We start from the raw sequence: 26,429 nt of genomic DNA on the forward strand, positions 1-26,429 counted from the left end.
TGATAGAGAATGAGCAATTTCACAGAAACACAGAAAGTAGGGAGAACTGCATTGCTCACAATGTTCTGATTCCCCTCAGAGTTCAATGATAATGGCACCACAGAGGTCCAAGGCAAACAAGGAAAAAACAGTACCATACCATTGCAACCTCCAAATTTCATAATTACACCAGAAAAATTATAACAGTGGTATCACTGCTGTAAGGAATTCGCAATTTAAATAATGTCTTTGTGGATAGTTACTCAACATCAAGCATTAATTGATTTTTGTATATAGAAATGTTTCCTTTGAAATCATTACCAGTATAACTTGATTATTAAAATACTGTATATTTAAATTATGAGAATTTATATTTGTATTAATGTTTATTTAAGAGAATTCTCCTTGTTATCCAGCCTGTATTCATTAAATGCATAAAAGTTAATAAAATTAACACAAGTATTCCACAGAATGAGAATTTTAAAAGCAACAACATTGTTTGGACACATATTTTATTGGTCATTTTTCTCCTTAAAAAACTACTTCCATTGGCAGCACATGCCAGTTCTAGGATCTTCACTGCAATGCAAGCAGTGGGCTGTGTACGAAAAAATTAAACTATTCATCATGGCAGACTTTGCCCTATGGAATGGACTCTAGTTGTGATGAGGCACTGCTACATTTGGTGAGATGTGGACACAACCAACCCGATTCACATAGGTGGTAGTAGGGATGGAACAATGATAATCATATCAAAACCTTCCAAAAGGCTCCTCCCATTACAACTTAACATTCATGCCATCAATTCAAATAAATTTAAACCAATTTATATTTTTTTCTTTAGTTCAGGAAATTAAATAATAAAAAAACAACGACGACAGATCAAGAAATCACTAGAAGAGCTTATATTTTTCTTTCTTTCCTTCCTTTTTTTTTAAAAAATATCTTTATTTACTTTGTGGCATGCAAGGGGATAACCAAAACTGGACAAGAACTTTAAACAATCTCTGCAACCCAATACACTAAGAAAAATAAAATAAAATAAAGATATTGATATTTCTTTACAATAAGGATATTTTTTAGTATCTTACAGGTGATATAGCTTTGCATATAATACATAGAAACAAGAGCATCATTTAGTTTAGGATAAAGAAGGAAGATTTTAATTTCAACTTGTAAAGTGGATTCATCATTATAATAACTCCTAATTACATGTAAATATAATTACAGTAACTATGAGTACTGACACTCTTTGCAATATAAAGAAAATATATATCTGGCTGAAAGACCCACAATGACTATTCTGAACTTTTCCACAAATTATACACCTGTTTGAGTCTTTTTTTGCTTATTATTATTATTTTTAAATATATCTCACGAAGTTTATGCATGATTTTTTTGCCTATAGTGAACAGATTCATAACAGAAATGTCAAACTAATACTCACTAGTTTCAAACAAAACCAAACATTTGAAATTACAGACCTGTTTCTGAGAGTTTTTCTGTTTAATTTTTTTCCCTATCATATCTCACTTTTATGAATTATTCCCCACAAGGAACCAACAGATCCATAACAGGAATGTCAAGCTAAAACACTTAGCTGTTTTTAAAACCAAACATTTGAAATTAGAAAATTCCTGAAGAAATTTATATCACAACTGTAATAATTTGTTGCAAGTAAACTGGTTTTACTTTAAGTTCATTTTGATATATTTCAGAAAACTGAACAGCAAAGTAGAAATGAAAATTCCTGAATAGTTTTAAAGAGTCATATTTTTAACAAGTATAAAACAATTAGTTGTTTAAACCCTTAAGCTGGCATTTTACATAAAATATATTTCAGTTTTAATTCTAATATTTTTGTTTGCCAGTAAAATTCATATACTTCCCCCCACCCCTTTTCTGTTATATGCTAGTGGAAATTTGCTTGGTATGTTTTACAAACCATACCCTTATGGAACATTATTTAGGACAATGAGTTCCTAATATGTACACAACTTAATGAAGAAATCAAGGAATGTTATCGTCATTATAATATAAGATGGGCCAGTCAGTCACATTAAACTATTTGAACAATGTTGCATCACATGTAAACTGATGTATTCACTAGAAATACTCCTATTGAAACTCAATACTCAACATATTTTAAGTTATCTGTAAAACATCAACAGTAATTAACTTTTACTATACTGAAATTAATATTACAGTACAAGTACTGTGCAATATTTTTGAAGCAGTGGACATTAAAAAATATGATACACTTTATTTGAATATGCACCTGAAATGATGTTTCGTGCTGCTTACTAATAAATTATATAAATTTAAACTTCTAAAATTAAAGATAATAAACAAGAGTTTTCCATTTTCATAACGTCACGAAAAGATACAAAAGGAAGTGCACGTATGGAAGGGAAGAGAAAAAGGGAATTAAAATTCCATAAAATGAACACCCTGAGGTCTATCTAATTAACGGAAGACTTCCTTCACAGCAAACATGCATGTTCAACTCTTTGTTCACCATATGTTAACTATTCGTTTTTCTTAACTTTTCTTGCCCCCTTCCCATTCTTCTAAATCTATCAAACTTTTTTTGGCAACAATGTTTTCTTAAGTCATAAATGTTCGGTTCTAGGAAATAAATCTTTCTGATATATGCGTATTTTCTCCTTATCACCTTTTCAAAAGATTTACACATAATAGTTTCCTAGTTTTGGCTAATATCAAAGATGTTCATTAATAATAACAGTCATTTAACAAACCTGAGCAATATCAACAGCCAATTTATTTATATGCAGTAAAATAAGTTCTGACTACCTTTTCGTATCTCAATATCCAAGCAAAACATGCTGACAAACAAACTTCTTTCATGCTACTCATATTAGAACAGCAGTCACTTAATATCAGTCAGCCTTCATTTGACTTTGTGACTAATGTATGTTTTTAATTAAAAAAAAAAAAAAAAAAAAACCGATGACAGTACTGAATGTAGATTTATTATTATTATTTAAAAAAAAAAAAATGAGAGCACAGAATGTAGTCAGATTGTTTTTAGGTGTATACTGATTATAAAAATGAAACAACGATGCAAGTTATCATAGCAGTGATTTCTTTCATGTTTCCAAGTCAAATGAATACATAACAGCACAGCTGAACAAAATCAAACAAAAGAAAAATAAATTACCCAGGAAGATATTTAACCAGAATAAGATAAGGCTTGCACATTTATTTGTGCTTGTCTATTCTGCCCTACTCCTTATTTGCTTCAGAGGATTTGTAACTTTCCCACAAGTTCAATTTAACCTTTCTGTCTTACACGTGTATAAAAACCCTTCAAATACACCAAAAAGTCTAATGCCAAAAGAAATACTGATGAAACTTTATCCTCTTCCAAATCTTATTGAAAGTACTGCTCATGACAGCACCAAATTGTAAGAAAAAAAAAAAAAAAAAAAAAGAGAAACACGAATACCTCAGTTGGTGGATAAAACCTAGTTCTCCCCCTCCCTCCCATGTATACAAATAACGTATGCTGAGCAACTCAGGGCATGACACTCCTACCCTAGTTTCTTTATATAACATATCAATGATCCTCACTATCTCAAAACTATTTATTCAAAATCATATGTAATCCCATCACATTTATATATATTTACAAACTGAACTCAAAATGTGAAAAAAAAAAAAAAAAAAAATCCTGTTCTTTAACCTGGAAAATGGAAGCTGAAAACATTTTTTATTCTCCATTTTCTCTTTTAGCAGTGACAATTTTCGGATTTATAATGATTATTAATCAATTTCTGAAATGATTGAAATTTCTGTAACAGAACTCTTCTAAAATATATAATTAAAAACCAATACAGAGGCACAAGGCAACCCACCAACAGGTATTCAAAACAAGATGTGTTTTGGTTCTACATATAATTTTTCTAGCAAATCTACCAATCTAAATCTACTGACATAAAAGACAAAGGACAAAACATGACAGCACAGAATTCACATCACCAAATGACAATTTCTGAAACATAGAAAAAAAATAAATCTTAAAACTAAAAACTATAAGTGAAAAATAGAAACGGCAAAACAAAATGTGCCACTCAGAACCATTGTGGTAATTAAGCCACATGGAGAACAAAGTGACTTGTGGCACTTTATTTAACAACTCCCCTCTTAGGGACCTGGTCATTTAGAGGAAAAAAAAAAAAAAAAAAAAAAAAAAAAAAAAAGAAAAAAGAAAAAAAAAAAGAAAAGAAAAATGACTGCTGTAAAAGTGTTTAAGTCATCATTTACTTTACTGGCTGCCAACTGTTATGGGATCTAAAAATTCAATTACTGCTACACTTATGTGCAGATATTCCACAGCTGATGGCAACCGTTTGACACTTTCACAAATATATGATTCTTCTGACTCTTAAGTTAATAACAACTGACACAAAGTGTCGGGTAAAGAATCTCGAGATATAACACTCTTGTAGTTTTTTTTAAAAAATAGCCTTTGGATCAATAGTAAAATAAAGATGTATCTCTGCAACTGTAAAACGGTTGTCTATGAGACAAGGTAATGACCCCTCTTCTCACAATACAAAGAAAAACAAAGCAACAATGTCTTGTTCTTGTGGAACAACAAGTTAGAGTGTGCCATGAACAATCTTGACCAGCATTCACTTGAGAAGTCCATGAAGTTTCACAGGCATCACCTTTTCAAAGTACTGTTTTTTTTTTTAATTTTTTTAATTTTTTACAATGCTGTCATTTACCCTAAAAAAGAAACAAAATTTCAATTATACCATCTAATAAAATAATAAAAACAAATATATGCAAACTACTCTTGGACAAAAAAAAAAAAAACATTTTAGGTAATTATGTTAATTAAAATACAAATCATTATTGACAGGCAGAAGTGGCCAAGCTGGTAACAACCTGACTGCTATACAGCCATATATATTCCATTTCTACAGCTCAAAAAAAGAAATTTTTTTTTGAATTTCTCCCCTTCAGAATATGCAAAAGCATCGCTCACTCACTCTCTGACTAGCTGTATATGCAAGGATCATGATAATCCTGCAAATTGCTGATGATTAACATTAGCAGGCCATCCAGTTGGAAATCACTATATACAGGGTGTTCGGGATAAATTTGACAGTTTCGTAAGGAAAAAGAAAATCTTCTTTGTATCTATTAAATTTAATGAATTGATAAAAAAACATTACAGGCAGAGTTAATTACAATACTATCAACAAGATTTACTCAAAATAACCACCATTAGCATCGATCACAGCTTCAATTCTGCTTCGGAACCTCGAACAAGCTGATGCTACAGTCTCCCTGGGAAGGGCCGCAAAAACTGTTTTAATTTTATCCATTAACTGGGCTTTTGTATTACTGGAAGTGCAATTGGTGTCTTTTTCAACTGCGCCCCATACAAAATAATCCATGGGGTTAAGGTCTGGGGAGTTTGGAGGCCAAACATTTGGACTGGTGAAGTCGTAGAAATTTTCAGACAACCATTTTTGACTTTTCCCAGAGGTATGGCAAGGGGCCGAATCCTGCTGCCATACATACGGCCTACCATTGGCTACCCTTGTTATCCAGGGCTTGACTACAGTTAGCAACTCCACGAACAAAGCCCGAATTCCAATGCCAGGGTTCTTCAACACCTGTTCCTGCAGATTTGCGAGGAATTCTGCTGTACGAACGCAATCAGATCGTCTGCTAGGGATCTTTCTTCTTGCTACATCCTCGTAGTCACCATTGCAAGTCTCTAGTTCATGCCTGATTGTTTTTACTGTATTCAGGGAGCATTGGGCAGCAGTCGTAATATCCTTATTTTGATGGCGGGCACGAATCATCATGATACAAGTTATTCTCTTCCATGATTCAGGTGGGTTCCAGCTATCCATCCTTTCTGACATCTTGTATATGAATGAAGAAGGGTCCAAACTTTTAAATGAAGAGAAGTGTGTGTTAATACATGTAACTTACGGAAAAATATAATTAATTATAAATATGTCAAATTTATCCCGAACACCCTGTATATATATATATATATATATATATATATCACTTTTTTCACCTTGCCTTTTTCACAAAGAAATAACCATTAAAAATAAAAATCACAAATGAAAATATGTTAACATAAAGCATATGGAACAGTTATCATTCGACTTTATAACAAATTGCCTGGAATTGACAATAATAAGAGTAACATGTTTGCCATGAGCAAGGACATTTATATTTGGTCAGTATATTTAAACTAGTAATAAATGGCACACATACAATATATATATTAGCAGCTTAGTACTGGAATGAAAATGACCCTCTGTAGCAAAAAATATTCTCCCCTCCTAATGAATGTCACAACTGCACCAACCCAAGCAACATTCATAGACAGTCACTGATATACATCTGCACGCCAAACAAAATGCAGTAGAAGTTTTATTCTAGTACTAAATATGGCTTTGGTCAAAGTTTTTTTACAACAGGATGAATGTTATAAGTTGCATATATGCATAAGTCGAGAACTAACTGTATATGCAAGGATCATGACAATCCTGCAAATTGCTGATGATTAACATTAGCAGGTCATCCAGGTATATTTTGACTCATTTCATTAAATAACTAGAAGCATATTTAAATATGGATTAAAAAAGATGGTAACTAAGCCATATGGAGAACAAAGTGACTTGTGGCACTTTATTTAACAGCTCTCCTCTTAGGGACCTCGTCATTTAGGAAGAGCATAAAATATCAGATCTCTTTTCTTTGGACACATTTTGCAAAACAGAATTTTGACTTGAACAAATGAGTTGGGTTGTAGTTTTAATAATTAAAAAAAAAAAATGCAGAGTTTGTGTACTGTATTGGTGTAACTGTGCTTCAAGGAGGTGGACGAGGTTTCAGATAATGTAAGATTTCTTTTGTCTGAATATAAATTAACTGTCTTGAAATATGTGTTAAATATTACCTGTTTGAATATTGTACTTAAAATCAGCAAAAATGGATTAACATAGTGAGTCAGCAAAAAGAATAGTGTGTCAGAAAAGTTCACAACAACTTGCAAACAAATTAAGCGACCAAAGCCAGAGTGATGTCACCGCGCCGACAGGTAATCATGGACATTCCAAAGTTGGGAACAAAGAGCAAGGAGAGTAGTTAAGGGGCTGAGAGGGCAGTCACAGGAAAGAGAGAGAGAGAGAGAGAGAGAGAGAGAGAGAGGGGGGGGGGAAGAGGAAAGCTGTTACTACAAGGATTACAGTCGTCGTAACTTCTGCTGTTTTGGTTTCCTTATCGGCTGAACAGAAAAGAGGTGAAGAGGCGATGACTTGAAGCATGTGACTGGAGGCTTGGTACCCATTGTCGGCAATTCCTCTTAGAATGTTCTGGAAAGAATTACAAGGAGCATCCAACAACATGTGTCCTACCGTGTAGCTCATCACGATTCCCACAAAAGGCTTGATGCCAGGTCAACAAATAACCACCAGTGGAGCAAGAGCAACAGAATACAGAAATGTCCAAGACAAGAACATGTCCCGTGTAAAGGCAAACATTCAAGATATCCTGATAGAGGCTTTGTTCATGAAAGAGGACTGTATATTTGCAGAAAGAACTGTGAGTAAACACGTGGTATTGATGTTAATTTTTTTTGGAACATAGATATGTAAGAATTGTGTATAAGTGTTACACGAGGTTGGTGGTAAAGTTTTGTATAATATCAGGGTAGAGCAAGTGTATACGTTATATTGGTGTAAGAAAAAATCCTGAAGGTAGTTATCCAAAGGCTAGAGCTGTGCAATCAAACATTCATAAAAGAGAAACTGAAAAGAGCACTTTTACTCATGCTACTGGTATAGAGCTTGTTGACATCCATTATGAAATGATTAAGCATCTTTCTCTAACTATTATGGATGTTCTTCTGTTATTATAAAATGGGATACTCACTGAGGATAAGTTTCCAGATCCATGGCATAAGTTAACTGTTGTTGATGTTATTCAGTATTAAAATGTCCACATGTTCTTATCTTTTTGTTTAACTCAAACATCCAGCATGGCTTTGAACAGAGTAGAAATTAAGATGATGCTTTTCCAACTGCCGTTATTGCTGACTGGACAATAATAATCTGTTGCATACATCAATACTTTGTAGATAGGTGTTTGGATGACTGCCTCACCATTAAATTTTTTAAGATACCAAGTGTATTTCAGTTAGCCTGGTCAATTTACCACATAGGTATCCACTTAGGAGAACATGATTCCTGTGAGGATATTGTGCAAAACACAGGAAATGATTGTTACCATGTGTAAAATTCAACATCCCATGTGAATACTGGAAGAATGGTAGGGTAAGCAGATCATAAGGTCTACCGTAGACTATGAGCAGGTAGGTATATTGAAGGAGAGAGAGAGAGAGGCATTATTGTCAAACATATGGGCAATATCAAAACTTTGATATTGTCCATTCGTATTGCACAGAGCACTGTATCCATTAAAGTCACCCCTAAAAAGTATGGGCATAGGCAGTTGCAATATGAGATTATCAAGGTAGATCTCTGTTAACTAAAAATCTGGTGGTAAATAAATGAAACATACTATAATAAGAAATCTTGCTGAAAGGTGGCTACCACATTTCTTTCCAGCACATCCAGCTTAAAACAATATAGTTAACATTGATTAGCTGTTTGCATTGCATTTCCCAAAAGAATAAGGACCCCTCTATTAGCAAGAGACTGACTTGTTAATGGAGAGTCCCTATCTTTCTAATAATATATAGTGAAATGCCTTAAGGTGGGGTTTTCACTAGGTTTTAAATATCTCCTACACTCAGAAACAGAAAGTTTATACCTATGCAGAAGACTTTTGAAATCATGTTATTTTGGCAGAATCCACCATAGTTTCACTACAAGAATTTCCCTACTCTTTAGGTTTTGTACTTATCCAATTTCTGAGAGGTAGAGGGACTTATCTTTGTCTGGCTTGTTTTGTCATCAGATTCTATGAAGTATGGAGAGCTAGTGTCTATCTCTTTCTCAGCAAATGGATCATCTGATATGTCGGGTCAGTTCTGTGTGCGCTTAAGTATCCTCTTTTTTCTGTGGACACACTTGGCAGTTTTTTTTTTCAGTGATGCTCCTGCAGTGATTTTCTTAATGGTTTTTATCTTAAAACACCAATCTCACAAATATGATCAATAATGGAGATGATTTTGATTGAAGATGATTGTGTGTTTGTCTGGTTTGGAGTTTTTAAGTATGGTTACAGATGTCTGCATATGTAAAGCATCAGATAATAAACAGGAATCTGAAAGCTGATCGAGTCACGCAAACTACAGAGGAGAGTATAAAAGAAAGCATGGAGGTAGCTCATTATGGCTGTACAACACCAATGCAGAGAGTATAGATCAGTAGTGTTCAACCTTTTTTACTATGCGAGCTAATTTTCTATAAAAAGATATTTGGCGATCTACTCTCTTATATAGATCATGTTCCCCCAACCTGATATCTGATTACGCACAAATAAACAACTAAAAAAAAAAATACATACCTAAAAACTTTATTTGTGTATTTAAAAATTTATTTATCGCTTTTAATTATTTTAATACAAAAAAAAAAAAAAAAAAATTGGAATAAAATATTTATTTCTCTATTTTGGAAAACCAAAGTTAGAAGAAACAACAGATTGATTACAAACTCACAACAGGAAATGCTGGTTGATTAAAAAAAAAAAAGTTAATGTGAAATTTGGCATTGTTTGGACCTCACAATATTTTCATAGTAAAGTTGATATGAAGAAGTAGACAATCATTCAAATAATCATTTGTAATTTGGCTTCTTAATTGATTTTTTATGACGGTCATATTTGAAAAAGCAGATTTTGACAAGTATGTCGATCCGAAACACGACAAAATTTTTCGTGCAATATCAGTTAATATGGGGAATTTTTCATGTGCATACTTCCAAATGACATCATTGTTTATTGATTTTAAATGTAAACTATACTGAATGTTTATTATCTCAAGTTCTACTTCAGCTTGGTTTATATCAAACAGCCCACTAATTTTATTTGAAATTTCTGTGATGTTCAAGTTTTCTTGAAATAGATTATTGATAAAAGATACAATCATTTCAGTTTTATTAAAATCTTTAAATCTTGAATTTATTTCTCCCTCAACTAATTCTATTTCACGAATAAATTCTTTTAAATCATAGCGAAGAATTTCTTGATTTTGTTCAAAAAATTTTAATAAAAATGGGAGATGTCTAAATTCGCAGTCATTTATATTTTTCTTTAATAAAAGTTAAGTATTGTTGGAAAGCTTTTATTGAACTTAATATATCAATTAAATTTTTATCTCTACCTTGTAATTCTAAATTTAAATTACTTAATTTCGTACAGAAATCTACTAAAAATGATAAGTGTAACAATCACCTTTTATCACTTAATTGTGGATAAATATCTACTTTTTCATCAATAAAATTTTTTATATCATTAACTAATGCAGGAAATCTTTCAAAAATTGACTTCTGCTGAGCCAGCGAACATTATTATACAACAGAAGTTCCCTATCATCATCTGCCTGTAATTTAAATAACCGGCATTGCAGGGCTTTTCCTCGAACAGAATTTACAATTTTAAATGTAATATCCAAAACAACTTTTGTTTAATCTTTTACTACACAGTACTTGTTGGTGAATAATACAGTGGTATGTTCAAAAATATGGATATTTGTTATCGTTTTTACATAATGAAATGAAGCCTGATTTATTACCTATCACTGCAGGAGCACCATCAGTAGTAATAGACACAAGTTTAAAAAGTGGAAGTTTGTGTTGTTTCACAAATTCATCAAATGCTGAAAAAATGTTTTCTCTCTCTAGTCCTTCCCAATAATGGTATAATTTTCAAAAGTTCTTCTTTACTTGAATAATCTTGAAATACCATGTGAATTAATACCATTAACTGAGCAATATCAGTGAAGTCGTTTGATTCATCAAATTGTAATGAAAACACAACACACTGGCAAATGTCTGACATTAACTTGGCCTGGAAACTTTTCTCCGGCAATTTGAAACCTTGTCTGCAGCCTAGAAGTAGTCTCATTCTAGCAACATCTCAAACGGAGAAGCTCTTTTCTCAAGCAACGTGGATCCGGGCAGTCTCTCTGATGGTGACTCTGGATCGGGCGACCTCCTCTCTGACAACAATTCTGGAACCGGGACCCCTTCTGCTTGTTTCAGTCCCTTTTTATTAGGCCTCCTCTGAGACCTCGCATGAAGTTTGGCAACCCCCAAAGAATCAGTATGAGTCTTTCATCTTAAGTTTCAAGTTCGGCATGCCTTTTGTTCTCCTCCGCTTTCTTTTGATTGTAAGTTGCTGCCATCGGAAAGTTGTTTGAACTCTTTCTGACTGACTTTGGAGATGTTTACACTTAGAGTCTGCAAGCCTTTCTCATTCTAATGCTGCCATGTACAGCTTCGGTGTTAAAAACAAAGGCAAAAACATTGCCTTTGTTTTTAACACTCTAACATATTCTTATTAAAGCAGTATATATAGTTAGCTTCAAAAGAGTTATTTACAAAAACATCTAATACAAACTATACTGAGACAAACAAAGTTTTTTTTTTTTTACAATATTCACATGGGACTTAAGCTAATTAACAAATCGATGTAATGTGCTTTGGAATATTTAATATTTAAGCTACAATCGAGTTTTTACACTTTGCTTATAATCATATTCACTCGGCTTGCTGTTTGACTTCCACCGATCCAAATTAATTCATTTACCCGGACTTATAAGAAAATTACTGATTTGACAATTTTAACGAAAAATAAATAAACAATAGCAATATACTTAAAGCAAATTAAAAATAACACAAAATAATGATAAAATAAAATATTATGTTTTCAGTTTTAATTAAATTTGTAAGAATACATAAGAGATCAACCAAAAATCGCTCCGCGATTGACGGGTTGAACATCCTGGTATTGATAAATACAAAGTCTATGGAGTGTATAGACAAATACAAAAAGGATGACTTAGTTGCTTTCATGAATACAATGTGGCCTCAGATTATTGACGTCAGTGAGACCTGGACCTCAGAAGCAGATGTATTAACTGTACTGAGTGTGAAGCATACAATGATTTAAGTTCAGTTAGGGTAGACAGCCATGATTGCAATATAAGTAACAGTTTTCCATGTAGTGAGTTTGAAGCTATTTGGTGCAAGGTGCAGTCTAACAAGATGAAATACATGTGGGGTATTTGCTACAGATGTAGTGGTTCAGCTGCTAGTGGCAATGAAATGCATTACCAAACAAACCTAATGGATACTAATTGTTTAACTGTAATAAGTCACCCATGACTTATACGAACACTGATTGGGCAGCGATGAAATCTCACAATAAGAATGAAGCTGAATTTATTGAGCTGTTGTGTGACAACTTTCTTAACCAGTATGTGACTGACTATCCTGTTCTGATATAGGAATTGGATAAGTACATGGATATTCCGTTTAGGAAATGATACATGCTGAACTTCAAAGCAAGAGATTCTTAAGAAAAAGTGATGTGGAAGGAATACTGAGTGCATAAGGATGAAGTCAGTTATGAACATTATTAAGCACAGACCAGAAGCTTATAACTATTGTAAGGAAAACTAAATGTGACTATGAAATGGACTCTGTAAGCTAAAAAGTCCAAAAGAATTATATGGTTATGCATTTCAAGTAAAAGAAAGAATGAGTTGAAAGAATATGTCTCGTCAATTTGGATGGTATATGGGTAGCTGATGCAGAAGAGATCATTCAACTAATGAGTGCCCATTCTGATAAAAGCTATCAACCAAGAGTATGTGACATTGAGCTAAACATTATATCTACACTGGTGGAAGAAACTCAGGAGGTGTATGAGGATGAGATACCAGAGCTGCTGCATATCAGTGTGGATGCTAAAAGAGTGTTCAACTGACCTAACTGTATAATCCCATTGCACATATGTGGCACAAAGACTGATGTGTGTGCGCAACTGTTGAGCTAACAGTATTTCTGGAGTGGTGGCAAAGATTTTGGAAGAGTCGGTAAGAGATTGCATACGGAAATGAGTTGACAGAGAATCTCTACTTTGCAATGAACAGCATGTGTTTTCTAAGTGAAGGTTATGATGGAGCAAATTACTCATTTTATAATAAAGTTACCATTGAGTTAGATAAGGGAGATGGATACACCATGATACATTTGGACTTTGCTAAGATTCAGTGGAAAGCATGCAAAGGAGTGTTAAAGATAATATCAAGACTATGGCATATAGAATACGAGAGAGAGAATCGATATCCTGTATGATCCTTCTGAAAGGATCATACAGGATATCAGTAGATGGAATTTTCATTTCCATTTTATGGAGAGTGGGAAAAGGGCAAGAGGACATCCATGGAAGCTGAGAATGAATGCAGTCAAGCAAGGGGCGTGAGCTAATTTTTTTTTCTCACAATGTTGGGCGAGAGAGCTAAGTTACATATAAAAGTAGCAAAACAAAAGTCATGAAAAGATTTGAGGAAAAGTACTGTAAAAAGAGGGGAAAATGATAAAGGCGACGTGAAAATTGAAGATAAAGATATTCTAGTTGTCTTTAGCGATTTTTTTTTTAAATGTGATTCCTAGCTATGAAAAGTTATTACTAAACCTACATTACATTTCTACCATGGATGGGATAGAGATTTTTTTTTTATCCATTTCAAATATATATATATATATTTTTTAAAATTTATTTTTACATAGTCTGGAAACCCTGCTCTAGAGACCAACCATGGAATTTTTCAAGCAACTTCAAGCTTCCAATAAGCTTTAGGTGAGAGACCATTTCTATGGTCTCTCACCTAAAGACAATCACAAACATCCATGCCTGCAGCGGGATTCAAATCTGTGACCTGTTGGTTGGAGAGCAAGCGCACTAACCACTCAGGCCAGCAAATTACTTTGAAACATTGTTAAATAAAATGCACAGTGACAACAACAATAGTAGAAAATATTCAAGAGGAATGCAAATAGGAGAACAGTGAAATCAAGCAAGCTGTGTTGGAAAAGAAAATGTTATGATGGAGGTACAAGACAGTTGATGGTTATCAGATTCATGAAATGTATAAAGTGAAGGCCAAGATGGCAATGAACATGGCAAAGAAAGAAAAGGTGTGGTATGAGAGAAGACTGGCTGGTTAGGCCAAAGATAATTCAAGGGAACTCTTCTGCTATATGGCAAACAAGAGGAAAAGAATAATTATGGCAGGCCGAACTAGTGGGTAGTCATGCCAGTAGAGTGACCATGCAATGGATATAGTGAAATTATTGAATGAGCACTTCATCAGCATATATCATACTGGTGTACAATACGTAGATGGGAGGCAAGCATCAGGAGAATTGGAAGTAAAAGAACCAGAGATGTGTGAGGTGTTGATTGGGTTAGATGTTATTAAGGCTCTAGAAATGGATGACATATTGCTGTGTACTTTTAGGGAATGTGCACAACAGTTAGCCATGCCATTGACCTGGTTATTTAATGAAAGTCTTGCAGTGGGTAATTTATCTAAGGAGGAGAAAGAAGACAAAATAGTACCACTCCATGAACATGGTTCTAGGACAGAAGTTTCCAGTTATAGACCAGTCTGTACAACTGCAGTTATAGTCAAGATGGTGTTGGAGAGATGGGTTAAGAATAGAACACGACTGGGTTGATGGAGATAGAATTCTTTATGATGGTCAGCAAGGATCTGTAAAGGGTAATTCTTGTATTAGCAAAAATTGCATTTTATGATAAGGTTATGAGTGCGTTAGATAAGGGAAAATTAACTACAGTGATATTCTTGGACTTTGTAAAAGCATTTGATAGATTATCACATGATAAGCTGGTGTACAAGCTGCAGAGGATGGGAATGGATAGTATGCTGGTTAGATGGACTAGAGATTGGTTCTCTGAATGATACCAACAAGTTGTTTATGATTGAGCAGTGTCTCAAAACAAGGAGAGTAACCAGTGATGTGTGGTCTTGTGCTTTGTTCTAGGGCCCCTGCTGTTTATCTTGTTTGGGAACAATATATCATATGGATTGAGCAAGGATCTTCACTTGTTTGCTGATGATGCAAAGCTAGAGAGAATTATAGGCTGCACTGCTGTTGCTATTAGCTTCAGGAAGATTTGAATAGACTTTTGGCTTGAATGTAATTGTAGTTTTAATATTATGACGTGCAAGGTGTTGCAGAAACCAAACCTTGAAGAAAACCCTGATTGATTCAGCCAGAGAGGCATGTGGTGAGGTTGTTTGCAAGGATAGAAAAATCAGAACTCCATAGTGGACACAAGAAGTAAAACAGGAAGTGAAGGAAAAGAAGAAAGCATATCAAAAGTTCCTGGCAAATAAGCCAGCTTGTGCTCTTAGAGAATACAGAGACAAATGTAAGAAAGCTAAACACTGTGTAAAACTAGCTAAACAAAAGTCACGGGAAGACTTTGGCAAGAACATATAAAATAAATATCAAGAAGGTGGCAAAATATTTTGGTGGTTGTTGAAGAAGCTCAGAAATGGAGGAAAGAGTGCTGTAAGAGGAATTAGAGATGATAAAGATGACATGAAAACAGGAGAAAAAGATATCCTTAAAGTATAGAGTAATTACTTCAAAAAATTGCTAAATGAAACAAGCAGTGATAGCACAGTGGTAAAAAACACTCAACAGGCATACAGTCAGGAATACATATCCATACTTGAAGTAGAAAAAGCCATCAAAGGCTAGAAATGTGGAAAGGCAGCAGGAGTAGATGATATTCGACCAGAAATGCTGAAGTATGGAGGTATAAAAGTCTTACAGTGGCTACACCGCATATTTCAGAAGACGTGGATAGAGGGACGAATTCCCGATGATTGGAGTAGAGCTCTCATTGTACCCATATCATCATCATCATCATCAAATTCCTGCCATGTACCCTCAAGGGGTGTACAGGATATGACAGTACTACATGAAAAAATTACATCATTACTAACTTCCTATCTACAATTTTCCTCCAAATTTTGTACCCATATGTAGAAAGAAAAATAAAATGGAATGTGAGAATTACAGAGGTATTTCCTTACTGAGTGTTCCTGGTAAGATTTATGCTAGTATATTTGAGAAACGGTTGAGAAGAATTGTGGAAGAAAAGCTTGGTGAAGAACAAGCTGGATTTAGACCAAATAGAGGCTGTCAGGATTAGATCTTCACTTTACAACAAATAGTTGAGAAATCATGGGACATAACAAAGATCTGTATTTAAGTTTTGTCGATCTGGAAAAGATATATGATAAGGTGCCAAGAGAGAAGCTATTCAATACGCTTATACCCCATTGACACCATATAACAATACAGTTATATGGTGTCAATGGGGCATTATATCAAGCAATACTTAGTCTTTATTTAAGTTGTAAATCAGCAGTTAGGATTGAAGGAAGTACAGAAAGATGGTTTAATGCTAAATCTGGTGTGAGACAAGGACGTACATTATCCCCTCTTTTATTCATTATCTATATGGATCATATTATGAAGGAAAATAGTATTAAACCTGATATCAAAATTGGAGATGTTAATGCAGCTCTTAGATTTATGCAGACAAAGTTATACTTCTAAATAAATCTGCTACAAGTCTGCAAGATTCCCTGACTAAATTGAATAACTATTGTAATAGATATGGTATGAAGGTCAGCAATAAAAAGACAAAGACAATGAAAATAAGCAGAATCGTTGAAAATGTCAACTGCATTGTGAACAGAGAACTTGTGGAACAAGTAAAACATTTCAGCTACTTAGGCACAATTTTTAGTGACGATGGTAATTATGGAAATAGACAACAGAATATGGTAGGAAGTCAACTGAATAAATTCATATGGAATAAGAGAGAAATTAGTTGGAACACTAAATTAGCTGTATACAAGACAGTGTTCAAACCAGTTTTAACTTATGGATCTGAGAGCTGGGTCAGAAGTAAAACACTTGACCAAAGACTAGAGACTGCAGATATGAGAGTCCTGAGAAAGATTAGAGGCGTGATATTCACGCCTCTAATCTGGGATATTGCCATTGATTGCCATTGATATGACATCAATGGCAATATCATATTAAAAACGAGGATATCAGGAAAGAACTTGACATTGTTGGCATCCAGGAATGCGTTAGCATAGCTAATCTCAGGTGGTATGGTCACTTAAACAGAATGGGCGATGAAAAATTAGCGAAACAAGTGTTCTCTGCCAGGAAAACGATCGAGAGGAAGACCAAGATATAGATGGATTGATATGGTACAAAGTGTCTTAGATGATAGAAATATAAGATCTGATAACGTTGGAGTCTTGACAAGTAATAGACTGATTTGGAGGAAAATTGTAGATATGAAGATAGTAATCATGTAAATTTTTCATGTAGTACTATCATATCCTGTACACCCCCTCGGGGGTACATGGCAGGAATTTGACGACGACGATGATGAGGTGTTGCATTTTGAAGTGCAGAAATATAAGGCTATGTACTATATTGATAGCACTATACTGTAGGAAGTGAATGAGATTTGAAATCTGGGAGTTAGAGCTGACAGCATACTGAAGTTTAGAGGGAACATTTCAAGTGTAATGAGTAAACTAAAATGTAGGAATAAGGAGGTATTGTGCCACTGTATAAAGCACTGGTCATATCACACTTGGATTATTGTGCTCAGATATGGTCACCTGGTTTTCATGTGATGTGGAAACATTGGTGAGGGTGGAGATACCTGGTAAGGAAAGAGCTGGTAATGTATCGTTTGTGGATGGTAGAAAGAAAGACAGTTTCTAAGCTGGTATGAATGAAGTGTACAGATTGAATTTTTGAAGAATCCTTGCTTTTTTTTTTTTTTTTTCTAAGGTTAGGTATTGAAATTCTTTTTATATCAGATCGTAGTCTGGTGGGTGGATGAGTGAATGTATCTGCTAGTAAAGCTCGCTTATGATAAACTGAAAATTTAACATGACCTGTGGGATTACAAATAAGGTATCCAAACCAAAATGGGAAGCTGATTATTGGACTCATGTTCAATAAGTGAAGTTTATTTTCTCTAGGAACTGAAGAAATTCTGAATCAATGTGGGTCTAGATTGCAAATATATCATCAATAAAACGTAACCATATATGAGGTTGAGGGAATATAGTGTCAAAGAATTATTTTTCTAGATGCTCCATAAAATAATCAGCTAAGGCTGGTGAGATAGGACCACCTATCATGTGCCTTCTATTTGCTTGAACAACTTATTCCACTTAAAAAAGCCTGCACTGATGGGGAATTTAAACAGGTTAATAATATCCTCTGGGAAATCCAATTCTAAACTGAAGATACTGTATTTCCCCCAGTCTCATACATGGTTACGTTTTGTTGATGATATACAGGGTGATTCAGAACTCTTGGGCCAAACTTTAAGGGGTGATAGAACACACCCAAACAAGCACTTTTCACCATATAATGCATGGTCAGAAAACTCAAGCAGTAAAGCGCTAGAGAGTGCTTTCCAGTGAACACTTATAAGTGCTGGTTTTTGCAGTCGTTGTTATTTCTACCATGGAGTGCAAAAAGGATAGATTCTTTCACAAATCAGGAGAAGGCCGACATGCATTTCATTTACGGAGCTGTGGACGGGAATGTGAGGGAAGCCCAAAGACTGTACCGAGAGAGCTTTCCAACCAGACACGTGCCTGATCGTAAAACCTTTCAGCGATTGCACCGATATCTGTGCAAAATGGGCTCCTTTGTCAGCGGCATGCAGGACGTGCCAGAGGAAATTCTATGTAGGGCGAATATCGTCCCGAATGAAGCAAGTGAGTAATTTGTCATGCTGTACGTGTGCCCCAATCGACAGTGTGGGTAGTTCTATGAGATGAACGATTACACCCCCCTATCATGCACAGAGGGTGCACGCCTTGACACCTAGAGATTACTGGCCTCGTGTGGATTTTACACAGTGGTTCCTGCAGCCGGACTTTTATGCAAATGTCTCACTAACGAATGCACCTTTACCCGTGAAGGCATTTTTAATACCCACAATTATCATGTATGGGAGAGCAGAAATCTGCATGCCACACATCCACATTCGTATCAGTGACGTTTCTCCATAAAGGTTTGGGCTGGAATCCTACATGACCATTTGAGTGACCTATACTTTCTGCCAGCAAGACTGAATGAGAACATACCTCGTATTTTTACAAGAGATCTTGCCAGAATTACTGAACACTGTTCCATCAAACACGTATGAGGTTCCAACACGACCGAGCGCCACTCCATTTCAGAGTGGATGTGCGGAACGCCTTGGATGCAACATTTCCGGACGATGAATTGGGCAGGGCGGTCCCATCGCTTGGCTGCCACGATCGCTCAATCTCTCAAGTCTGGACTTTTTCTTATGGGGCCATATGAAAAGCCTGATCTATGATAGCCCCATCGGTTCCAATGAGGACCTTATTGCCATGATTTCTATTGCCGCTGTATGAGAAATGCCCGGCGTTTTCGCCAATGTACATCAATCACTACGTCGAAGGTGTGAAGCCTGCATTAATGTTGGCGCTCGCTCTTTTGAGCAGTTTCTGTAATTTGTTCAATAAAATTCTTTAGTTTATGTTCTGTAATTTCTGCAATTGTTTCAAATCTCCTCTGTCATTCTTGTGTTTCTTCATTCCCTGACACAGTAGTTGCTAACCCCTAGCGCTTCACCACTTGAGTTCAGACCATGCATTGTATGACGAAAAGTGCTTGTTGCGGTGTGTTCTATCACCCTTTAAAGTTTGGCCCAAGAGTTCTGAATCACCCTGCATTTGCAATATGGACTCACACTGATTCAAAATTACTTCAGTTCCTAGAGAAAGTAAACTACTTGTACTCCCCTATTAAGTTCACTACTGCATGTGAATCGAATAACCAACTACTGTTTTTGGATACCTTAATTTTTAGTACAAAAAAATTGGTACTATCAAGAGTCTTATACATAGGGCTCATACAGATTCTTCAAAAATTCAATCGATACACTTCCTTCAAACCAGCTCGGAAACTGTCTTAATTTCTACCATTCATGAAGGATACATTACCACTTCTTTCCTTACTAGGTGTTTATCAAAATAACAAAGATGCTCATGGCATCTTTGTTATTTTGGACAGAATGGCCTTTCTGCATTGATTAGAATTGAAGAACATCAAGACTATATTAGATTTTTGGAATCTGACATGTTGGGCATTGCTTTACATGCTATTGACACTAGGCACAAAGTTCTTTGAAACCAGACTAAACTTCTTCATTGAAGCAAGTTCAAATTCTATCATCTTTTCCTAGATACATATGAAACTCTATGAAATTGTCAGAACCTGAACCGATCAGATTGCATGCCAATATCCAAGTTTTGGGAAGTGATCACTATTAACTATTCATAAGTTTATTTATTTTTCTTTCAATCTATGCAACTTTTTACAATTGTTCCTTTGAACTCTAATAGTATAATATATACTTCAGCTGCAACCAAGACAAGAGGTAATATGCGCATGAATTATGCCTCATTATTGTGATTCATCTTTTGAATATAATTAATCTATCTTAATTACATTCAAATATATTAAATATAATAATAGAAACATTTAAGTTACTTCAATGATTTTATAGGACTGATGCAAGAGAAATGTTTCAACACTTGGCTAGAGGGAGCAGAACAAGAGGTCATCCCTGGAAGTCAGGTAAGTATGTGGTTAGCAGGGGGTACGAGGACTAGATTTTTTTGCTTGGAGAGTGGTGAATTAATGGAATAGGTTGCCTGAGTCAGTAGTAAGTGCTATGTCTGTCAATAGTTTAAAGGAGAGGTACGATAAATATCGTGTTGATAGTTTGGGTCTCTTAAGATGAGTCTTAGGACTCCATGGAGATTCCTGTTAATAATAATAATAAGAGGGATTGTCTGCACTTGGATTCTTTCGATACCAGGAGCCTGGCAAAAATTATTTGTTGGTTTAAGACCTGATATGGGGAGTGGTGAGAATCTATGCATAAGAGTGACTAAGGTATGCAACTGTTTAAATTATATGAATGTGCTTAATCATAGAAGTGATTATGATAAAAGAATGACTGTGTGCTCTCTCTAGTTTGGATGTATTTAATATGTGAAGGCTGTCTGCATACCTGAGGCATTAAGAGAGAAGGGATGAGAAATTTATTCAAATGGGTCACTAAGAGGTGAGTAAAACAAACGCTTGGAGATAATTTATGTCTGCATACAAATGTCAATATCAGGAACAATTGTCATTAAATGACAGTTGTCCATGTAGTAATGAGTCTGAAGCCGTATGGTGTGGAGTCTTACAAGATACATGGTGCAGTGTTGCTACAAACCTAGTGAATCACCTGACCGTGATGATGAAATGCATCGCCAAATAAACCTACTAGCTACTAAATGATTAATCATTGTGAAAAGAATGAAGCCACAGTTAGCGTGCTGTTGCAAGACAACTTTCCTTAAGTAGCACAGGACAAAGAAACTCAAGGTCAACGAATATTATACCTGGTTATAGCATGAGGGATTCAGATGTTCTGCCTCCAGTTAGTGACAATGTTTATGCAATAGTGACCTAGAAACTGGCTAAATATATGGATGTTCCAATAAAAAAAAAGTTATGCTGAACTACAAAAGCAGGATTTCATGTTTATGTTTAATGAAGAAAACACACCTTTCAAATTAAGTACAAAGAGTATTACTTCAGATGATTGGAGTGATATTCTCTGTACTCATTCATAAAAGGGGAAATAAATAGCAAACCTATAGGATAAGTAAAATATTTCAGAATTTTCAGCACAGTTTTTCATTATAATGGCAGATTAGATATATAAACAGATAACCAAATAAGCAAACTGAATGAATTTATTAAAAAAAAAAAAAAAAAAGAGAGAGAGATTAGCAGGAACACTAACAATATACAAGACAAGTGTCATCGAAAGAGAAATGAGGTTAGAAACATAACATCTGCTAAAAAATGGAGACTGCAGATATATCAAATCCTGAGGAAATTAGGGAATGAATGGATGGCACCAATTGCATCACCATACTAAAAATAAATACATCAAAAAGAGTGTGTTAGCAAACAGAGCTAATTTGAGGTGATATTGTCACTATAACAGAATGGAAGAGGCATATTTAGCGAAGCAATTTTGATGTCAAGATTGCAGAAAAAGAGCCAAAAGAAAATCAAATCCAAGTGGATTGATTGATGATTCAAAAGATGAGTGTAATGCACATTCAGAAGACATGCATTCTTCATGTCTTCTAAAAGTACATAAAAAGATCCATAAAAACATGATGATTCACAAGGGCCCCCCAATGGCTTGGCCCTTGACATGTTTCATGATGTGGAAGGAATACCATGAGAATAGGTGACGAGAGTTATGAAATATAATGCATAAGCCATAAAAGTTACAAGTATTGTATGGAAAGTTAAATCAGAGTATGAAAAGAACTTGGCTATGCAGGCTAAGGGCAACCCAAAAGAAAGCTGCAAGCAATGCCGTAACTAGCTTTCGTGTGCCATATGCAAGATTTAATTTTTATTAAAAAAAAAAAAAAAAAAAACAATAGAAATAGAAATTTTGTTTATGACTATTATAATGTTTATGAATTGGCCAACCACTGTGGCAAACTTTAAAATATAATACTGAGCATTTTTTTGATATCCCATTTCAGGGACCTCTGTCTTTGGCCCTGTGCCTGCACACCCATTGCACCTGCCTAGTTATGGCACTGGCTGAAAGTAAAAGATAAATGAATGTGGAAGAATAATTTTAGTGAATGCAGAAGGCATTCTTATGACAGAAGCAGATGATATTGTTCAAACAATGTGTTCTCTTCACTAAGATATCTATCAACCAGGTGTGTGTGTAACATGGTACACAATACTACTACTGCACTGTATGAAGATATAGAGGTGAATAAAAATGAGGTTCAACAGCTGTTAAATAATCTGGTTATCAATTCAACAAAAACAGGGCCAGATGGGATAGCAGCACATGTGATAAAGGAATGTTCAGCCAAAACAGCTTGGCCCTTGACATGTTTGTATAACTTGACTCTCAGTTTAGAAAAGATACTAAAGGAATGGAAAGAATGTATAATAGTTCCATTATACAAGAGTGATGCAAAGACTGACGTGTCTTACTACAGACCTAGAGTAGTGGTGAAAATTCTAGAAAAGTTGGCAAGAACTCATATACAGAAAAATGGTTGACAGACGAACAAGCTATACTTTTCAAAGAACTGCAATGGTTTATACTAAATGTCATGGTTTAGCAATTTGCTCATATTTTATAATAATGTCATGGATGAGTTGGATACACTATGATACTGTTAGACTTCACTAAGGCATCTAATAGGATACTATGTGAAAGGCGCATAATCTGAATATGGAATTGGAATATAAACTATTGGCTTGGAAGTGAGTACCTGTTGTATATAGTTATTAGTGCTTGGACCATTATTGTTCTATCTATACATTAGTGATAGTGGGAGGGACCTGAAAAGAGATGTTCAATTGTTTGCTGTTAATGCAAAGATAGACAAGGTTTATAATAATCATGGATGCTATGATATATAGCACTTATGAAATGATTTGAATAACCTGGAATGGTGGGCAAATGATAATGGTGGTCAATTCAATGTTAGTAAGTATAAAGTTATGCCCTTTGACATGATGAGATTTGCAATGGCATATTATATAGGTGGGATTATTATTACTATTATTATCTGAGATCTCCAAGGAGTCAAAGACTCATCGAGGTAAGCTATAAATCACCCAAACTAGCTGTCATACTGTCCTTAATTTCACATTCACACTAGATGCACTCACTACTCTCTGAGAGAAAACCTAGCTCTTACTCCTTTCTTGACCGCGAACAAAACCTAACTTCCATGGATGACCCCTGTGTTATCTCCCCATCTTCCATATAACAAAAAATTTCATCAAACGATATCCTATAACACCCATTCAAAAGTTTATAGACCTCTATCATCACATCACCCCTCTTTCTCCTGTTAACCAGTGTCTGCAATCCACACTCACAATCTATTCTCATAATATAAATCCCATAATCTGGATATAATCTTTGTAATTCTTCTTTGCACCCTTTCCACAACTTGTTTATCCCCTTGGAACCTGGGAGACCAAATCTGTACACAATAATCCAGGTGTAGTCTTATCAAAGCCCTAAAAGGAGGCAAAATGACTTCCTGATCCTTAGGTTTGCTTCAACATCGCAATTCCTCTGAGTTGTATTTGCAATTTTTGCTAGGTGACCTTTGAACTTCAAATTCTTATCCACCAATATGCCAAGATCCCTTGCCTCCTCAGTTTCTTGTGGCATAGCCCCACCAGCATAATATAATATGCTGCTGGAAATCTCATCACAACAAAGTACATAGCTTTACACTTACTAACATTAAACTGACAGCCATTTTCGTTTGTCCAAATTTCCAGCCTATTCAAATCATTTTGTAAGTGCTGAATATTATGTTAGAAGAAATTGATGAGGCTAGAAATCTTAGAGTTATGGTGGATAGGAAACTGAAGTCCTAAAGTTACACTGCAAATTTAACTCAGAGGATAATTGTGAAGTTGAAACAAACATTGACATCTAAGGATAAGGAAGTCATTTTGCCTCTTTGCAAGGCCTTGATATGACTGCGCCTGGATTACTATGAGAGGATTTAGTCTCCTGGGTTAGGAGAGGGATAAAGAAGCTGTGGAAAGTGTGCAAGAAGCATTACAAAAATGATATCAGTATTATGGAATGCAGAGAATGATTGAGAGTGTGGACTGCAGACAGAAATAACAGGAGAAAGAGGGGTGATATGACAGAGGTCTATAAACTTCTGAAAGAGTGTTATAGGTTATCAACTGATGAAATTTTTTGTTATATGGAGGGTGGGGAAAGGACAAAAGGGGCATCTGTGGAAGTTAATTTAGTGTGTGGTTAAGAAAGGAGTGAGAGCTAATTTTTGTTTTCTCTCACAGAAGTGAGTGAGTAGAACAATTTGTGTGTTGAAGCAGTAAGTGCGTGCAATGTGGATTAGCTTAAGATATGACATCTCGGGTAGGTGATCTTCAGCCTCTCTTGATGAGTCCCTGACTCCTTTGAAGTCTTTCATAATAATACTGAAATTTTATTATCATAATAAGCTGTCAGTAACTTTCAGGAATATGCTTTTAAAATGATCTCCCTTATGAACATTTTAATTTGCAATTGTTTACTGGAAGTAATGAATCCTATTGTGGAATATTTATATAACAAAAACCATTTATAAAAGAATTTCACTTTATCACCCACTTTGACTAGTATAAATACAGCGGGGTAACAGGTAATGACAGTTTTAAAAATAAGGATTTTCACTAAAAAGTATAAGATAAAAAAATTACCATTTATTATTTTTTTTCACTTGGCTTGGTTGTAAGCCTGATACGACTGCTGCTGGTCCTCTGTTCCTGCAGTGGAACTACTACCAGGTACACTTGCACTCATGTGATCCTGAAATTTTAAAAAATGCAACATGTATTTAGTAAAGACAATTAATAAACACCGATAACTTTTGCTGTTAATGATACTTTATTATCATTATATTTTCATATCGTCAGAAGATTCAGTGTGGAAAGTCATCACTATGAAACCTCATAAATCTGTCTTACACAAATTTATTATTTCTACATAGTGCACACACACACACACATCCAATGCATTCCATTTACCACTTTTCAAGCAAAAAAACTACTCTGCATTCCTTCCTATATAACTTCTGGGAAGATCAGGCTGGTGATTTGTGTGTGTGTGTGTGGGGGGGGGGGGGTGTTGTTTCTTGCAGGCTACACTCTCAAGCTCTGACCACAATTTTAAGTCCAATGGACTTAGATTGGAACTCCCAGACAGCCAATCAAATGGTGATATGTGGACAGGCACATATGCTCCAAACCACTGTTATGTGGTCCTCATCTTGTGTGCAGGGGCTGAGTTCTGTTAGGAGGTCCACTGTCTACAGTAAAACAAGGTGTTGTTCAGGGACCGGTACCACAGGTTCCAGAATGGTGTCTTGATACACTTTGACAGAGGTTTTGAACTCTTTTTTTGCAGAAATTCAACCTGGATACTCCCTGATACCACCCTCCACCAAACCATTACTGACTTGAGGTGATGACCTCTCTGAATCCCAGGCTATGGCATGTGCTGTGCAACCATCCAGGGCATATACCCAGTTATTTTGGTAGTTAAACGACTCTTCAATGGTGAAAATCTTATCTGTGTCTGTTGTTTGCATACTGCTGGAGAAGTGTGTATGATTTATCACTTTCTGCCACATAAGTTGTGGTGTTAGGAAGTGTACAGTAGGACAATAAGCTCTTATTCCCAGGTCATCAGCT

The 26,429-nt window shown here is 35.1% G+C and overlaps 1 protein-coding gene across 7 annotated transcripts in view; it reads right to left on the reverse strand.

The window, feature by feature from the left end:
• Positions 1-473: 473 nt before the first annotated feature.
• Positions 474-26,429, reverse strand: part of LOC150094432 (protein alan shepard-like) — a 725,446-nt gene continuing 699,490 nt past the window's right edge. For all 7 annotated transcript variants that reach the window (XM_090411869.1, XM_090411870.1, XM_090411873.1 and 4 more), the window contains 2 exons: positions 25,437-25,545; positions 474-4,734 (listed from right to left, as the gene is read on the reverse strand). In XM_090411869.1, the coding sequence (XP_090267995.1) occupies positions 25,453-25,545 (93 nt within the window). In that variant the 3' untranslated portion in view covers positions 474-4,734; positions 25,437-25,452. The remainder of the gene's footprint in view (positions 4,735-25,436; positions 25,546-26,429) is intronic.

Source organism: Typopeltis vanoorti, chromosome 22, assembly GCF_054136105.1.
Source record: "Typopeltis vanoorti isolate ZY-2024b chromosome 22, IOZ_Tvanoo_1.0, whole genome shotgun sequence".
Lineage (NCBI taxonomy): Eukaryota > Metazoa > Arthropoda > Arachnida > Uropygi > Thelyphonidae > Typopeltis > Typopeltis vanoorti.